The 12,104-nt window shown below is 42.4% G+C and overlaps 1 protein-coding gene across 6 annotated transcripts in view; it reads left to right on the top strand.

Moving 5' to 3' along the window:
* Positions 1-12,104, top strand: part of GALNT11 (polypeptide N-acetylgalactosaminyltransferase 11) — a 60,302-nt gene that overhangs the window by 45,090 nt on the left and 3,108 nt on the right. For all 6 annotated transcript variants that reach the window (XR_014792459.1, XM_084859367.1, XM_084859363.1 and 3 more), the window contains 6 exons: positions 600-849; positions 1,988-2,105; positions 3,391-3,543; positions 5,639-5,857; positions 7,982-8,086; positions 11,856-11,993. Coding sequence is in view for 5 of the 6 variants with exons in the window: in XM_084859367.1 (XP_084715493.1) it covers positions 600-849; positions 1,988-2,105; positions 3,391-3,543; positions 5,639-5,857; positions 7,982-8,086; positions 11,856-11,993 (983 nt within the window). In the remaining variant the exon portion in view is untranslated. The remainder of the gene's footprint in view (positions 1-599; positions 850-1,987; positions 2,106-3,390; positions 3,544-5,638; positions 5,858-7,981; positions 8,087-11,855; positions 11,994-12,104) is intronic.

Here is a 12,104-nt window from a genome sequence, read left to right as displayed (position 1 = left end):
ACAGACCTGATCTTTCAGAGGGAGTGCAACCCCATCCAGAACAGGCAGTGCGCCTGTCCCCCAGACTCGGAAACCACTCACCCACAGGACTTCCATCTTGCCAGGATTTAGTTTCAGTTTATTGAGCCTCATCCAGCCCATTGCTGATTTCAGGCATTGGTCCAGGACTTGCACAGCCTCTCTTCATTCAGATGTCACAGGGAGACAGAGCTGCGTGTCATTACACAGAGCTGCGTGTCATTTCTTATTACACAGAAATAAGTCCCACTGTGTTTGCTGGGACTAATTCCTGCGGGAAGTGGGTACTACCAGTGCTGTCAGCAGCAGCTGCATCACCGCAATGATCAGGCAGTAGAAGGAAGGGGAAGGACAGGGGAGTGGGAGGGACAGGTGACCAGTCCCAATTCTAGTAGTCCACATCAAAGATTTCTGCTTACCTGCATACAATTCCTTGTTGCCTATGGCAGGGAAGTGCTTTAATACACAGCTCCTTTCAGAGAAAAATAATTCTTCGGTACAGAATTCTGAGGTAATGATGCTCTCAGTGGGGTCTATGTGTTCACTGATGTTCCGTGCCTAATGTGCTTTTACTTTCTCAGGGAAGGTGCTTGTGTTTTTGGATAGTCACTGTGAGGTGAATGAGTTGTGGCTGCAACCTTTGCTGACGCCCATCCAGGAATCACGCAAAACTGTGGTTTGCCCTGTCATCGATATAATCAGCGCTGACACACTTACCTACAGCTCTTCCCCAGTTGTCCGTGGAGGGTTCAACTGGGGCCTGCACTTTAAATGGGATCTTGTTCCTCTGTCAGAGTTGGAAGGCTCTGAGGGAGCTACTGCTCCAATCAAGTAAGACTTCTGCTGTGTAGTGAGAGAACTTCTGTTGGTTATAAGTACTGTATGCTAAAGAACAACTCTATTTCTAAAAACAAATTGGGATGCGGGAACAGCATGCATCGAGGAAAGGTGAGATAAATACAGAATAAATATATGGTGTGAAATTGTGCCGACCGTTCATCTTTATAGATGGATTTTTAAACTGAAAAGAATATTCACATTATCCCTTTGGAAGAACTGCTCAACATCTAACCTGTAACTGAAGAGTTCAAACCATGTTTGAGTTATATTATAAAATGAACAATAAATATTTACAACACCCCACCGCACCCCTAGAACTCTGGTCTAATTCAATTTCTAGCAAATCTGTTAACGGATATTCTTATTCAATATTTAACAAGTGTAATAGCCATAAAACCTATCTAAGTGTGACTAACTTTTTATTTCATAGCTTGTCCTAGGAGCACTGAATAGGTTACAGTTTTGCAGAAATGAGGTGGTCCTAGTCCTTAAAGCCTTGCAGTATAGCATAAGAGATATGCAGTAAGTGAGGGAAAGCTGAATGTGGCTAAGATTAATTCGTTCATTCATTTTATTCATTACATTTACATGGTCATGAGGGCACCCCAGGGTGGCTCGCAACAATAAAACAATTAGCATTTAATAACTTAAAATAATAGAAACTATCACAGAATAAAAGAACTATATAACTCAATTGGTGATCCAGGCTCATTCCCATAAAGCCCTCCTTAAAAGGAAGTTATTTACCAGTCTTCTGAAGGTCTGGAGAGATCTTGCCTAGCAAGTCCCTCTAGGAAAAAAGTTCCACAGCATAGATACCACCACTGTAAAGGCACTGCCCCCTGTCACAGTCTTTCTTGAAACTAGGAGACGGTGTCTGGAACAGAGCCTTCCCTAATCATCTTGTAGAAAATATAGGAGAAAGTTTCTATCCCTATTCTGTTAATTGTATTTTTAAATATCCTCTTGACCTAGATAATGCTCTTTTCTTCCTTCTGTTGTTGGTGTTCCACTCTCTGTGCATACATGCATATGCCTCAAACCAATCCACTGAAAACCTCCTGTGCTTTCCCTCTCCTCTCACCCTTGAAAGGGCATGTTTTTGAAAAGAATTCTCATTTTCTTGTAGGTCGCCTACAATGGCAGGAGGCTTATTTGCTATGGACAGAGAATATTTCAATCAACTTGGACAATATGATAGTGGCATGGATATCTGGGGAGGGGAAAATCTGGAAATATCGTTCCGGGTATGTATGGTTTGTGCTCTTCCACATGACAGTCCTCTCTTCTTGGACGATGGAAGCAGGATACTGTTGGAACTGTTTTGGTTATTTGCATACTATAAGTGTGTGGTAGTTTTCTCTAGCCTTGCAAAGCAATGTGAACTCTAGTTTTGCTACTTAAGGCTTGTTTTATTGTTGCATCTGAGTTTAACATTTAGTAATTTGATTTCTAGAAATAATAATGCAGAAGTAAAGTTTGACATCCAAAAAACTCTGTGAAGGCCAATCGTTACTCTAATCAGTACATGTTTTGAGATGAGATTGCAATGGACCATCACTAAAACAATGTAGCAAATGCTAAATGCAGCACAAAATAATTTTATTCACTTTGTATATAAGGGTCTTGTGAGAATGAGTGAAATATACTGTAAGGAAAAAGCTAAAAATATGACCAGGAAACCACACAATAAATAAATAATTTGGCAACATAACATTCTTGGGGCTCTTGTTGCAAACAGACATGGCTTGAATTTAAATGGTATAGTCCTGTTAAATTTTACTTCACTGTCGATCGTATATCAGAATACCTGAAGCAGCTTGATGATGTACTTGAAATGCTTGGATCTGGGATTGCTTTAGATCCCAGTGCACATTCTGGCAGCACCAGAGAAAGGCAGGTGAAAAACCACTTGTGAAATGAAGGCATAGAATATCCTTTTTGCATAAATATAATTGCTTATATTGGGGAAAAAACACAAGGAAACATTTCTTATAGATGATTAAAGCTGGAACCAGATGTTGGAGCGTCTAAGAGCAGTCCCGCATCTCCTCCTGATAATGACTGGTTTTGCACAGTCACCACAGGCATGGGTCGCGGTGCATGCTGGGCAGCTTTTGAATATTCAAGCTGCAACTGTGCTTGTTATGTTGCCTAAACCCGGCTAGGGTGGGTTGTTGGCATGGTTAACAAACCACCCAGAACCGATGAACTGTTCTAGGGTTGTGGGTAATTAAATAAGCCACAGTGGGCTACTTGATCGTGTGAACTGGCTCATTGTGTAATGTGACATAATTGTGCTCCCGAGTTTCCTTCTGATCCACCTCAACAGCTGCCACTTGCAGAATGTGAAAACTAAGCTGAGGACACAGAACTTCGAAGGTTGTCATCTTCATAAATGGGATCACTCAGCTATTTAGAAAGATATAGATTCAACTAGCTACACCAAATACACCAACTTTCTTGAGAAACTGTGCCTATACTTAGCATCACCTTTCTTAAGTAAAACTAATTCCTTCTGTTTCTGAGCAGATCTGGATGTGTGGGGGCAAGCTTCTCATCATCCCATGCTCCAGAGTAGGACACATCTTTCGTAAAAGGCGTCCTTATGGCTCACCAGGTGGGCAGGATACCATGGCACACAACTCTCTACGGCTAGCACATGTGTGGATGGATGAATATAAGGTAAGACTGGCACAACCGTAATAGTAATTAGTACCAGCCATAGCAGGTGATGGGTCTATCTGGAGTGGATGATTGCAGCAAGATCTTGGAATTGTGGCCACATTCCTGAGAATCTGTTGAGGGCTTCCTGGTAGAAGAAGAAGTAGCTGGTTCATCCTCTGTTTTCTTCACAGTGTTAGTGCTTTCTGTGATGGGGCTCTCATTTGGTGCAAAAGTCTAGAAATTTGCACTAATGCTGTAGGAGGGGAGAGTAATGTTAGTTCAGAGGCATAAGTGATAGGAACTAAATATATAACACTGAATGGTCTGAAGCTATACTGAAAATAAATTAGTGGGGATCCATGCTGATTTTCTCCTGACGGTGGAACAGGAGCTAAAATCCCTGTTAAATTAAACTAGCTGCTACGATGGTAATAAAATCTTGGAGTGGAACTAGCTATTATGAGAGATGTGTGACTACCACTGAAAGAAGCAGCCTCCACTAGTCCAGTAGCAAAAAATACATGCAAACTTTAAAATACTTGCAAACAAATAATTTTTTGAGACAACAAATAAAAAACCAAAGACAAAATACGAGAAGTTGTGGTGTCCAGCTCAATGCAAAACTTGGTATTTTTACTACTAGTAGTAACCGATTCAAGTTAGTATTACAGGATGGATGGGGGCAGCTATTCAGTTGCAAGCCAGTTTCCTGTGGGATACTCAAAAGGACTCATGTGGTTGTTGAGACTAATTCCTAGGCTCTGAGAAGGAGAGGGACCATGATCCAATCAAATAGAAAATGACCCATCGACATAGCAGGGTACTGTCAGTCATGGCACCCCAATGCCAATAATAGTGTATGTAGAAATGAAGAATAAGGAATGGGGAGGGGGTATACCCATAATAAGGTTTCGGCTACCCAAATCATGCACTGCCTCTAGGAAAGTGGCCTCTACAATACACCATAGAAGCGTGTCCAGCCTGGTGTTTCATTTTGACCCAAGACACCGTCAAGGGTATTGCCACTGTACCAATTACAGCCAAAGTATATATAAATAAGGAACGGGGGGGGGGGGGCGTGAACCCCAAACTAAGCATTGGTCCACCACCCCACAGTCTCCTGTGTGAGATGGTATAGAATTGCATCTGGTCCATTGTTTGTTTTGGGTGCAAGACACTGTTAAGCATTTGAAATGGCCAAATGCTTTATTGTACAATAAAGGGGTACAGTGGCCTTGTTAAATGTTTTAAAGTTTGAAAAGCTTTTTTTTTTTTTAAAGGAAACTATTTGACCCCATAGAAGCAGAGGTAATAGTTACTCTTCAACTATTTCCAATGTGAACCTGGGACAAAAAATCCTGTTTGAGTTAGACCCTTTTAGTATGTTGTTTCTTATGCTGCTTGTCTGATTGTTCTCTCAAAAGCAATTTATTTTGCAATTCTTTAAAAGTTCAACCTTATTTTTATTGGAGTTCACATCTGCTGCTGCTTTCTCTCTTGGTAATATGCAGCAAAAGAGAACGGGACAAGATGATGCCACAACACATGAGTTTCCCTGCCCTTATGCCACCTCATTGGCTGAAGGGAAGTGGGAAATTCTGAGTGTGATGATACCATGATTTCAGGAGTGAGAGGAGAAGAAAATATGGCCTACTTTTTTTTAGCAGCAGCCACACCTCTCTCAAAATGTGTCTAATTTATTTTATTTTATTTTATTTTATTAACTTTCTTAATCGCCCATCTGGCCACTCTGGGTGATATACAACAATACAACCACAAAAAACAGTAAAATTAAGCATTAAAACATCATATTCTCAAAATACCCTAACCCACCCTAAATGCCTGCCTGAACGACCAAGTTTCCAATGCATGGTGGAAGCTCATTAAAGCTCATTCTGCCCTCAGTAATTATTGGTTGGGGATGCATGGAAGCTTGAAGATGTAGCTTAGCATGTAAATGCTACTTTAGTTTGCAGTTCAGAGGAAACATTTGTCGTCGTCCCCCAGTGCTATGCATTACTTCTCACTTAAAAACGCTTTCTAGAGTAACGTACCTATAATAGTTGTTCTGAACTGTAATTCTCCCTACCACCATCACCTCTCTGTAACATAGGAGCAGTATTTTGCCCTACGACCAGAACTAAGGATGAGGAACTATGGAAATATTACTGACCGTGTGGAGTTGAGAAAAAAGTTGAATTGCAAATCATTTAAGTGGTACTTGGACAATATATACCCAGAGATGCAAATTTCTGGTCCCAATGCCAAAGTGCAGCCACCAGTCTTTTTCAATAAAGGGCAAAAACGACCAAAAACACTGCAGCGTGGAAGGGTAAGACGCAGCCCTAACTTTTAAGATTCTTTAATCTGTACTCTGAAACAATATAACTATTAAGATGATAAAGGTTTCAGCTGAATTATGATACTATATTATTACTTTGTAGTTGCAAAATGACACAGCTTTAAAATAAGAGCTGCTTTGAAAATCTGTAACTGTGCACTATAGTTCCTCACTTACTTTCTGTGTAGGTAAATGTAAATTGAATCATCATCCTTTTGAATGTCCTCCACATTTGTAAGCACAGTAGTCTCTTCTCTGACCAAATGTTCTGTGGTGCTTTTCAGACAAGGGATTCTTCCTCTGGAAGGATGTATGTAGGAAACATTGCATTGGAACTGAACAGTCACTTTTTTTCTCCCCCCCCCCTTTTTTTCAAGAAAGATCACTGAGTTGGAGTCAGCAGGAAGCTTAGATTTGGCTCACCAAATTTTCCTGGGAAATCAATGGGTTTTTTAAAAAAATTATAGAACATGTGCCATGTAGACTGGCTTTACAGTGAAAAGAGACAAACAACCTTGCCTAAGACTTCCTTATTTTTGGATTGATCACAGTATGATGTAACTGATCCTCCAAAGTTAGAATACTATCATTTTGCGTGATTAAAAATTTGCATTGGATTATTCAAGTTCCATTCTTATCTCTGTTTAGTGTTGTGCCAGCATCCAGTAGTAGCCTTGGGCAGGTCACTGCCTCTTAGGTTACTTTACCATCATATACAGGCCTCATTCAGGCCACACAACAACTCAAGGTTTTTAAAACGCTAGGTTATTGTGAATGAAACAGGAGCGAGCTAATCAAGCCAAGGACACTACATCCCTGGTTTGTTTAGTGTGATGTCTGACCTGGTAATTCTGAGTTGTTGGGGGAGAAGACAACCCAGAGTTGGAGCCCTTGGTTCTCGGTTCAGACATCATGCTAAACAAAGCAAGGATGGAGCATTTTGGTGGCTTACCCCAGTGGGAGCGATTGGGCAGCAGGAGCCTGCACACTCGCCCTTGCTTGTGAGCAACAACCAGGGTTTTAAAGAAAGCCTGGGTGGTTGTGATGTCTGAATGCAGTCAAAGTGGTTGTGATAATAAATGAGATAATTTTCAGTGATGGGGCAACCAGCAGTTGGGGCAAAATGTGGGTTGAGAGAAAAAGCAGCTGCTCCCTACAGCTGCTCCTTCTCTGGCTAATAGGTGTGGCCAGGTTGGTCTTCCCCTTGCCATGATGTTCTTGTTGGAAACAGGTGTGTTTTGAAAAATACTTCCTTTCTGATTTCCTGAATCTACTGCGAATCACTTTAATTCGGTGGCTAGTATCATTGGGCTCTAGTATCATCTGTGAGAGAAGACATAATTCTATTGTAGTAATTCCTATGTTAAATGTAGTATCAGTTCATTTCCTGACCCGGTTTATAACAAAACCGTAAAACAATTATGAAGCGTACAGTCATCCACCCTTTTGCTCCCCCCGGCCTATCTTTATGGCAGTTCTTAGTCTTGCAGCCTTAAAGAGCCAGTAGCTAAGCCTAGGAGAGAATCAGAGCTGTGCATGCAATGTCAATATAGAACATCATCAGTGGTTTCCATTTTAATCACTGGATGCATCTGTCTTGAATTTTACTATGGGGGGATGATTGAAATAAGAAGTGAGTTTTCTTCCCCGTTTATGCCAGCTTGGTGTGCTATTAGTACTCTAAAGGCTGAAAAGAACTGGAGACATTGCAGAAGGGAACTCAGACATGGCTGCTGGACTAAAAACAAAGGAGGAACTAGATAGAGAGGTTTTTACTGGGGAGGCCAGAGATCCTAGTGGGGTGGTGTAGATGAACAATGCTTTTGGGCAAAGGGTCTCGTATAAGTTAAATATTAGGGTCCAAACTAAGATGACTCCTTTGAATTAGTTTTCCTGCCTATTAGTAGATGTAATTATGTAAAGATGGATATGCTGTTGTTACAGAACTGAAACATATTGTCCATAGATAAATTCTTTCCCCCAAATCTCTCCCACCCCTTCCATGATGTTCCCCACCCACTTACTCTGTCCCGAGTTGTAAATGACAAAAATGAACAGGATAGTGGTAGAGAAATTACCTCTGTTGCTCTTAAATGCATGTGTTTTTCCTTGCAGCTGCACCACCTTCAGACAAATAAATGTTTGGTTGCCCAAGGCCACCCAAGTCAGAAAGGAGGGCTTGTTGTTGTCAGAGAGTGTGACTACAGTGATCAAAATCAGGCAAGTGGCTCTAAGCCATCACTTACTTTCTGCTTGCTTTGATGTCTCTGACATTTTCTGGTTTTATAGTCTCCCTGTGCTGCTTTACTTTGATCATGCACACTTAGATTAAAACAAAATCTATACTAACACAAAAGGTGTTTCTACTATGACAACCTGTCACTGTATGCTCTCATTCATATTCGAGGTGGGAGCGGGGAGTATTGCATTGCTGTGGTTTCACTCCACTTGGATGGTTGGCTCTAGAAGGTGGCGTATGGGGCATATTGCTCAGCCCCATGAATTCCACAGTATGAGGTTCTGCAGGGATCAGTTTTGTTCCCCATACTTTTTAACATTTACATGAAACCATTGAGTGGAATCATCATGACTTTTAGAGTACATTATCAGTATGCTGATGAGATGCAGCTCTGTTTCTCCTTTTTATCTTCATCAGGTGAGGCTGTGGATGTGTTAGATCAGTGCTTGGCTGCAAGAATAGACTGGATGAGGGCTAATAAACTGAAGCTTAATCCAGAGAAGACTGAGATACTGTTAGTGGGTAGTTCTTCTGACAGGATGGAGGGTGCCCAACCTGTTCTGGATGGGGTTGCAGTCCCCCTGAAGCAACATGTTCATAGCTTGGGGGTCCTCCTGGATCCATCTCTGTCACTTGAGGTTCAGGTGGCCTCAGTGGCATGTGGTGCCTTCTACCAGCTTCAGCTGGTGGCCAAACTACACCCGTATCTGGACAGGGCTAACCTGGCTTTTGTAGTCTATGCCCTGATAACCTCCAAGTTTGATTACTGGTATCCAAAGGTAATCCACAAACAGGACCTATGAAAGTTCCTGGAAGGCATTGATTTGATGGAGCAGGACAAAGAAGATCACAGGATGGTGGACATTCAGGGTTTGCTGCCTCAAGCCTAACATTTTAAAATGCCAGCTCTCAGCTCTGCTCAGGAGAAACGCACACATGTGGGGTTCATGCACCTTTCAAACAATTCCTCATAGGAGCATTTCTGGTCATTATGCCTACGCAAGTCTCACTACTTGTATCTATATAGTAATATTAAGCATGTATCTTTATATTCTGGAAATATGCATACATTGGGTCTTTATTAGTTAATGACATGAAGTACCAGCTCTTTGAAGCATGAACATGCCTATCAGTCTGTTGCAATAGGCTTTGCTCCTGTCCCGTGGCAGCTGTTTCATCTATTACAGATTGCCACTATTTTAGTAGGGCTGGTGGAATGGCTCTGCTTCCCTCTCGCCTCCATCCGCACAGCTTGCTAGAAGTGGAAACAGGTCACAAAGCAGGGGTCACTGCTGCATGGCTTGCAGAACTTCCTTGTGCAGTCAGATAACCCTTTTTCAGTGAATGCTGTTGCAGGTAGGAGCTTAACTTCCCTATAAAATACACTTATAGTACTTACTTTCCTAGCAAGCAAAAATGGTTTCCCATTATGGGGTTAGATCCAGAATTCCCTTCTGCCAGAGGAAGGGACCCTTGGAGAGAGGAAGAGCTCGGCTTGCAGAAGATCCCTCTGCCCAATTTCTTGAGTATTTCCCCACCCCCACCCCCTGGTACCACAACTCACCCCATTCAGCAGGGTCTCCTCACTCTCTGTATAGCATTTTCAGGGGGCTGGAGGGGTTACTGTTGGAAGGATGTGGTGGGGAAGTCCACTTCCATCAGCACAATTGATCCATCATAAATCTGAATCCAACCCATGATATATGTGGCTCCATAACTAGGCCTCTTAAGCTGCACATCTACTGGCATCTTGGCACAACCAAAACTCAACGTAATTAGTACAACTTCATTGTTCACATTTTTGGGTGCAGTGGAATTCCCCATACAAGGGAAGATTTGTAGAGGAAAGGAAATACATACAGTCAGGGACAGATATTGGAACAAGGGTAACTGTTTTGGCAGTTGGCCTCTGTACACCACCACATTGAAGTTGAAAGGAAACACACCCAGATGGGAGCGAAGTCAGGACTTTCAGCTGTAATTCAAGGGGTTTGACAAAAGTGGGGCACTACCCATTCAGGAAGGACAGCCGGTGGCATACACACACCCCCATCGTTGGTGGCTCATAAGTAATGGAACAAACCAACATCATTTCAAACTTCAGGATCGCCTTTAATACCTGGATGAAAATGCTTTGCAGTCAATGACTGCCTGAAGTCTGGAACCCATGGACATGACCAAATGCTGAGTTTCCTCCCTCGAGATGCTTTGCCAGGCCTTTACTGCAGCTGCCTTCAGCTGCTGCTTGTTTGTGGGTCTTTCTGCCTTCAGTCTTGTCTTCAGTAAGTGAAAAGCATGCTCTGTTGGGTGGAGAGCAGGTGACTGACTTGGCCATTGAAGAACATCCCACTTCTTTGCCTGGAGAAACTCTTGGGTAGCTTTTCCTGTATGTTTTGGGTCATGATCCATCTGCAGTATGAAGTGGCGTCCTCTCAGTTTGGCAGCATTCGGTTGAATCTGAGCAGAAAGTATAGCCCTATACACTTCAGAATACATCCTGCTGCTTTTATCAGCAGTCAGGTCATCAATAAACACCAGTGACCCGGTTCCATTGGCAGCCATACATGCCCATGCCATAACACTGCGTCCACCCTGTTTGACAGATGATGTGGTATGCTTTGGATCATGAGCTGTTCCTTTCCTTCTCCATACTTTTCTCTTCCCATCATTCTGGTACAAGTTAATCTTGGTTTCATCAGTCCAAAGAATCTTCTTCCAGAACTGGGCAGGTGTTTGCTGGCAAAGGCTAATCTGGCCTTTCGGTTCTTGAGCGTTCCCAGTGGTTTGCACCTTGTTGTGAAGCTTCTGTATTTACATTCATAAAGCCGTCTCTTGACTGTAGATGTTGACAACGACATGCCTACCTCCGCAAGAGCGTTCTTGACCTGGCTAGATGTTGTGAAAGGGTTCCTCTTCACCCTGAGGAGAATTCTGCAGTCATCCACTTGAGTTGTCTTCCGTGGTCTTCCAGGCCTTTTGTTGTTGCTGAGCTTGCCAGTTAATTCCTTCTTTTTCAGGATGTTTCAAACTGTTGTGTTGGCCACTCCCACTGTTTTTGCTATCCCTCTGATGGATTTATTTTGTTTCCTCAGCCTAATGATGGCCTCCTTCACTCACCTGGACACCTCTGTGGCCCTCATGTTGGGAGTTCCAGTGAACAGCTACCAAATGCAAATATAACACTCAGAACCACTCCCAGGCCTTTTCTCTGCTTGATTGGTCATGGGGTGCCCAGGAAATAGGCCACACCTGGCCATGCAGCTGCTTGTCAGCCATTCGTTCCATTACTTATGAGCCACCAATGATGGGAGTGTGTGTATGCCACTGGCTGTCCTTCCTGAATGGTTAGTGCCCCACTTTTGTCAAACCCCTTGAATTACAGCTGGAAGTTCTGACTTCACTCCCATTTGGGTGTGTTTCCTTTCAACTTCAATGTGGTAGTGTACAGAGGCCAACTGCCGAAACAGTTATCCTTGTTCCAATATTTCTGGTCCTGACCGTACATGAAATACGTATCGTAACTATGTTCTATCCCTCTAAGGAAAAAATATAGCCAATAAAATGAGACAGGAAAGAGGTCATGTAAAAGTAGTAGTCAAGATATTGTCATATCAGGTGCAGATGTATATCAGATATGGATATTTCCTGATTTATGCATGAAATTATTTTCATCTTGTCAGATAACTGGATCTTGAGAGGTTTATTTTTTAATATAAATAGCACTAAAATAGACACCATCCCCATTCTTAGGTATGGCTTTACAGTGAAGATCACGAGCTAATCCTAAACAGCCTCCTGTGTTTGGACGTGTCTGAAACTCGCACGTCTGATCCACCACGCCTTATGAAATGCCACGGATCAGGAGGATCGCAGCAGTGGGTGCTTGGAGTGAGTTGTGGGCAATTTTAGTTCTCTGTGTATAGAATAGTTCTAATTCTGAAAATGGGCTATGGGCTAACAATTCCATTTTCATGGTTTTAAGTACACATTCTCTATAAA

This window comes from Heloderma suspectum, chromosome 5 (assembly GCF_057233095.1).
Source record: "Heloderma suspectum isolate Gila_16-S chromosome 5, 16-S_ref, whole genome shotgun sequence".
Lineage (NCBI taxonomy): Eukaryota > Metazoa > Chordata > Lepidosauria > Squamata > Helodermatidae > Heloderma > Heloderma suspectum.
This window is presented reverse-complemented; position numbering and strand designations above follow the sequence as displayed.